The 6,293-nt window shown below is 42.4% G+C and overlaps 1 protein-coding gene across 8 annotated transcripts in view; it reads right to left on the bottom strand.

Annotated features, from left to right (window-relative positions):
- Window positions 1–4,662: 4,662 nt before the first annotated feature.
- Nfrkb (nuclear factor related to kappaB binding protein) overlaps window positions 4,663–6,293 on the bottom strand; it is a 35,569-nt gene continuing 33,938 nt past the window's right edge. For all 8 annotated transcript variants that reach the window (XM_036192608.1, XM_036192612.1, XM_036192611.1 and 5 more), the window contains exons 25-26: window positions 6,061–6,196; window positions 4,663–5,948 (exon numbers count right to left, since the gene is read on the bottom strand). In XM_036192608.1, coding sequence (XP_036048501.1) covers window positions 5,823–5,948; window positions 6,061–6,196 — 262 coding nt within the window. In that variant the 3' untranslated portion in view covers window positions 4,663–5,822. The remainder of the gene's footprint in view (window positions 5,949–6,060; window positions 6,197–6,293) is intronic.

Genomic DNA, 6,293 nt, shown 5'->3' with positions numbered 1-6,293 from the left:
TCTAGAACTCCAGTTCCAAAGGATCTGTTATTCTCTTCTGACCTCCAGGGGCATCAAACACACAGGTGGGGCACATACATAAATGCAGGCAAAACACTCACACACATAAAATTCAAATAAATACATCTAAAAAAAAGGACTACACAGCAGAGGAGAAATGGCGGGTTGGACCTTTAGAAAAGGTACACCAGGCACAGAAAATAGTATATACAGAGCCACAGTACAACATGGGGAACTAAACATACACATTAGTTCCTGTGTAAAAAGGGGCTTCTGTGATGACTGAAGTTGAAGGGTCTTCAAGACCAAGTAACACCCTTCACTGTGCAGCACCCTGTGATGCTGGGATGCACTCCATCTCAGCAGAGACTCACAACCCTCTGTAATTTAAGAAGTGATGTCCTCCTGAGGTTGGTCAGTATAAGGGCAAATAGCTACAAACTGGCAAAAACCCATCAACACTGGTGTCTTTCTCACATTCCATATCCCGTCCCTTCATAAACAACCAACAGAGATATTTTACAGAAAGTTCTTCAGGTTAGCTAGCTGGGCTGCAGAAAGTCTCATGTAGGATCAAGAATAATTTGAAAACATTAAGTATTAGAGAACTCTTGGGCTCTCTTTTCAAGGGTCCTCTTGGTTTGACAGCTGAGCAAGAACCCAACTCATTCATTCATCAAATATTTAAAGACCCATTCACCAGCAACAATAAAAAATTGGTTCTTTCCTCAAGTCCAGGTTGGAAAAGAAACTTATTTCCTGTTTTATTTTCATAGAAAAAGATGTACTTGAGACTTTTTATATTGGCAGAACAAAGAAACAGTATTCTTGAGGGACTGTCATACAATTAAATATAAAATATTACATTTTTTTTTCAAGACAGGGTTTCTCTGTGTAGCTTTGCACCTTTCCTGGATCTCGCTCTGTAGACCAGGCTGGCCTCGAACTCACAAAGATCCACCTGCCTCTCCTTCCCAAGTGCTGGAATTAAAGGCGTGCACCACCATCGCCCAGCTTAAAATTTATTTTTTTTATCTTGTGCTAGCCCACAAAAGCTTCTTGGTGAGATCTGAGCTTTCTTGACACAGCAGGGCTGCATTAGGGGATGGCTAGACCACATGCATGGTCACCACGTGTCTGGGATGGTCTACACTTGGCTGTGCTGAAGGGAGGTCTTTTGCTCCACCCCTTGGCATTCCTATAAAAGCCCTTTAGAAGAGACAGAAGGGGCCAGTGGGTTTTGATCCAGGCCCTCCCAAGGCTAACCTGTGTTTCTAACTGTCTCTCTATATTTTTATCTACATACTTCTCACTTCTCCCTCAAGAGTACCCTGGGGGGGGAAAGAAGGAGCTGGTCTCCCTCAGTATCTCTAACCAATGGTTTGGGACACCTTTATTGAAAGATCAGCCCTGGCAAAACATTCTTAAACAGTGTTAAAATACAAGCCGCGGGGCTGGAGAGCACCTCCTGCTCTTCCAGATGACCAGAGCTCAGTTCCCAGCTCCCACATCTGAATGACTTCTGACTTCCACCAGTCCCTGCACATACATGACATATACATGACATACAGATACACACAGGTATCTTAAAGTACAAGTCAATCAGAATGCTTTTCACTAAATCCTGTCTTGAATACATGGTCTGAGTAATTTTACCAATCTGTCCACCAGAAGCTGAGGATCAATGATGCCACCGTATTGTAAGAGCTATTCCCTGCAAATCATCCACCCCATTGCCTACCTGGAACCCCTTGAGGTCTACATATGAAGAAAGCACACATGTTAAAATACTGGTGCTTATGAATGACTTCAAAAAGGACTAGAATGAACCGAATAAACTGGTAATTAGTTTAAATTAAAACAAATGATTTCGACTCATTAAATTATGGTTATCTATCATAATTACCAAGATGATATCTGTGACTCTTAATATTACACTGGCACTCATTTTCTCTCTCCTAGGGACACATATTTTGATCCCAATTAGTATCTACACTCCTATGCCTAGAGGGCATAATACTTACACTATTCATTATAGCCACAATTACATCCCTTAACTTGCACTCAATAGTAATGTACTCAATTCCTATAATTCTAGTTTTTGCAACATGTGAAGCCACTGTAGGACTAACCCTATTAGTCAAAGGATCAGATATATATGGCATAGACTATGTACAAAATCTAAACCTACTACAATGCTAAAAATTATTTTTCCCTCCCTATTACTTCCTCTCATTTGACTCTCAAACAATAAAAATTTATGAATTAATGTGATCTCTCATAGCTTCCTAATCAGCATACTCTCCATAATCCCATGACAAAGTGATATAAATAACCTAAATTTTTCATTATTATTTTCCATTGATTCACTATCTTCCCCCCTAGTTATTCTCAAAACATGACTTCTACCTCTAATTCTCCTGGCCAGCCAGAACCACATAAAAAAGGAAACAGAACTAAGTAAAAAAACACAAAAACAAAAACAAAAAACTTGTATTTCCATACTGGTATCTGTACAAATTTTACTAATTATAACATTCTCTTGCAAACAAATTAATTATATTATCTTATTTGAAGCTACCCTAATCCCAAAACTTACCCAATGAGGCAATCAAATAGAATGATGAAATGCTGGACTTTTATTTTACATACTAGCTGGAACCAGCCTGCTACTCACTGCCCTTATCTTCATTCAAAACTCAACAGGAACATTAAACTCTCTTCTCCTCCCCTTAACTTTACCTCACTCAGCCACACATGATCTAATATTTTATGACTTGCCAGTATAATAGCATTTCTCATTAAAATACCACTATAAGGAGTCCACTTATGACTTCCTAAAGCACATGTAGGAATCCAATTGCTGGATTGATAGTTTTAGCAGCTATTCTACTAAAATTAGGAGGCTATGGTATAATACGAATTTCTGTAAGCCTAGACCCTATAACAAAAACCACAGCCTACCCATTTACCCTACCCTCATTATGAAGAATAGTCATGACCAGCTCTATCTGCCTATGACAGAGTTAAAATCCTTAATCACTTTATTCCTCAGTGAGCCATATAGCATTAGTAATTGCAGCCATTAATCCAAACCCCATGAAGCTTTATAGGAGCAACAACACTGATAATTGCCCATGGCCTAACCTCCTTACTGTTTAGCAAACACTAATTATAAACGAATCCACAGTTGAACTATAATCATAACCCGAGGACTACAAACAGTCTTTCCACTAATGGCTACCTGATGAATCCTTGCTAGCCTAGCAAACCCAGCCTTACCACCCTCAATTAACCTAACTGGAGAGCTATTAATTACAGTATCATTATTCTCCTGATCTAATTCCTCAATTGTACTACTAGGCATTAATTTTTGTTTTTGTTTTGGAGACAGGGTTTCTCTGTAGGTTTGGTGCCTGTCCTGGATCTCGCTCTGTAGACCAGGCTAGCCTTGAACTCACAGAGATCCTCCTGGCTCTGCCTCCCAGAGTGCTGGGATCAAAGGCGTGCCCCACCATTGCCCAGCTAGGCACTAATTCTAATTACCTCTTTTGCTGTAGCCAACTGCAGTAGGAGGTCTCTCATTTATACTATTCTAACAACACACTAGGAAGTACCGAAACTCTCTGGGGAGTCAACCCTACAAACTGGCATCATGAAATAAGCCTGTATTTTAAATCTATGCTCTCTGGGATATACACACCCAATATATCTGCATGTACTAATCAGATAACTTCAGTACATAAAAGTTTAGAATAGATCTGAAGCTGAATGCGAGTTACTTTTATGGAATTTGCTAAGTAAAATCAGAACAGGTTTTAGCTAACAGTAAATATCTAAGAGAGTATTTTCTACCTTCTCTTATTGTTGTCTAAACTATCACATCATTTTCTGTGTGAAATATGATACCCAAAAATACAAAACACACAGGTAATTTTGATTCCCCTCCCTATAGCCCTCACTTGTCATCATTTCAGTCAATTCCCATGCCAGTCCTCTAGGCACCTACCAAGATTGTGATTTCATTTCATCCTGTCACCTGTGGTTTGAGAGCCAGGCTTCCCACCAAACTCTAATTACTCTTAAGTTTCACCAGGAAGCATCCCAGTGAGTCTTCCTTAAGAGTACAACACATGGGATCCGACGAGGAAGGACTTAAACTTTTCTAATGTAGCACCGAGGTGGGCCTCTAGACAGCTGAAGTGAGCCAAGCATGAGTCTGAAGTTCTAATCCTCCAGCTTCTACCTCTAGAGAAGAGATTACATTACAGGCTTATGTGACTACCATCCCATTCAGGAGTGCTGGGGAGCCAACCTGGGCCTCTAGTATGCTCACTGGTACTCTCTCCCATTAAGTTACATCTCCAGCACTGGGACCTGCCTCAGGAGTCCAAGACCAAGTGCTCATCTTAGTTTTCTCTCAGACTTGTATCTTCTCACTATTAAAGAGGGATGACAATTCTAATTGACAAAATTGCTGTAAGAATCAAGTGCAACTGTGAAGCCACCCTGTAGCCCAAACCACTCTAATCCTTTTCTGTTTCTCAGCAACTTGCTAAATAACCCAGTTTCAACCTAACTATCGCTTAAACCAGGCCATTTCTATCCTATGCAGCCCTAGCTCTAATTCCCCATAAAAGAAAACAATTAAAGGCGCAGAGATGAAAGATACATTTTTAATAATTTGGATACTTTCACAAAGAGACAGGGAAGCCCTGTCCCTACAGGAAGGCTTTCCCACCTGCCCCTGCACCACAGCAGGACATGTAAGATGTGACCAGTACACTAAGTACACAGGACTTTAAAAAGTATCCCGCTGAGCTGTCTGTGGCTGGTGGTGACTGAGAAGTGTGAAATAGCCAGGAATAAAAACTGCAAACCCAGACTGACTTCTCCTGAAGTTAGGCACTGCCAGGTAGTACCTAACGCTGTCCCCACCTCCACTATTTCTTCTATTTTTCCAGTCAAGTGACCGGCTTCAAAGGTCTGGTTTGCAACTGCTGTTGTACAGCAGACAGAATGTGCAATCTCTGGCTGTAAGCAAGTGCACTGAGAGCAGCATCTTGGCCAGCATCCCCTACTCCCTTGTCCAACAGCTCTGAACTTCCATGTGAACAGGCTTGTCAAGGACAATGCCCACAAATGAAGATACAGGGACACCCAAGATCCCGACACTCATCTGTAGTAAGTGGTGCCAAACTAGTCTCCCTTGACCTCATGGCCTACATTTCCCTACTATGTAACTTCTCATTATCAAGTAAGCCACCAACCTGGTCAGAGTCTTGTTATGCTCTCATTCTGGCAAAAGGAGTAAGGGATCAGTTTAGGGGCACTAAAGCCCAGGCTTCTATTTGATAAAAGATGCACAGTAAGTTCTTTAAAAAAATAAGTTACACAAAATTTTCTGGACACAAAACTCACATATGGACAAGTCACCAAGAGGATCAAAAACTAAAAAGTAAAATCCTCACACAGAATGAGGCTTATTCACTGCTGGCGTGCTCACCAACTGGCAAGCCTGCTCCCTGGGCATCCAACACTCCAACACTCGGGAGGTTAACTCCGGCCTGTGTGACTGTCACCTCCCATGACTCTGATGTTCTCTCCTTCTGGACTAGACAGGGCAGCCCTGGAACCCTAAAATGGAACCTTGTCAGGGCTTCATTTTGGAGTGTGGCTGCAGAATCTAGGCCACAGTTGCCATCACCCTCCACCACCCTGCCTCAAGCAGGAGAGCTCAGAGGAATGAAGCGACCTCCCTGCTCCTTTCTGTCAGCCGAGATGCACGAGGCCTGGTCTCTTCAAGCTGCCTCTGTTCTCGGTCACTGCTGTTCAGGTGCTTGTTTGGGAGATGGAGCAGTGGTCACAACAACAGTGGAGACTGCTTTTGAGGAGCCAGAAGCTGTGCCCTGCTGGAGATGGGATGCAGGAACAGTCTGGATGCGCACCTGCTTACAAAGAGAGGAGGTCTCATCAGTGAACTGCAAGTAGGCTCATCAACTAAGAAAAGCAAAGGAAACAGACAAGCCTGAGATGTCAACAGTCTGCATGGGTCCTTACCTGTGTGGCCTGACCTTGTTGCTGAAGCTGCTGCAACTGCTGGGCAGTGAGGAAACTCACCGGCTTATTGCCAGCAATGAGCTTAGTACCTGCTGGCATGGTTGTAAGGATGATGTTGCGACCCAGCCCGCTGAGACTGAGGAAGGGAAACAGAAGTAAAGCATGACCACATCGCTCTGGCTCAGAATGAAGTCACATACTAAATGAAGGGCAATAAAGAAGCCTGATGCCCA

This window comes from Onychomys torridus, chromosome 7 (genome assembly GCF_903995425.1).
Source record: "Onychomys torridus chromosome 7, mOncTor1.1, whole genome shotgun sequence".
In the NCBI taxonomy this organism is placed as follows: domain Eukaryota; kingdom Metazoa; phylum Chordata; class Mammalia; order Rodentia; family Cricetidae; genus Onychomys; species Onychomys torridus.
Note: the sequence above shows the minus strand (reverse complement) of the source record. Positions and strands in the feature narration are given on the sequence as shown.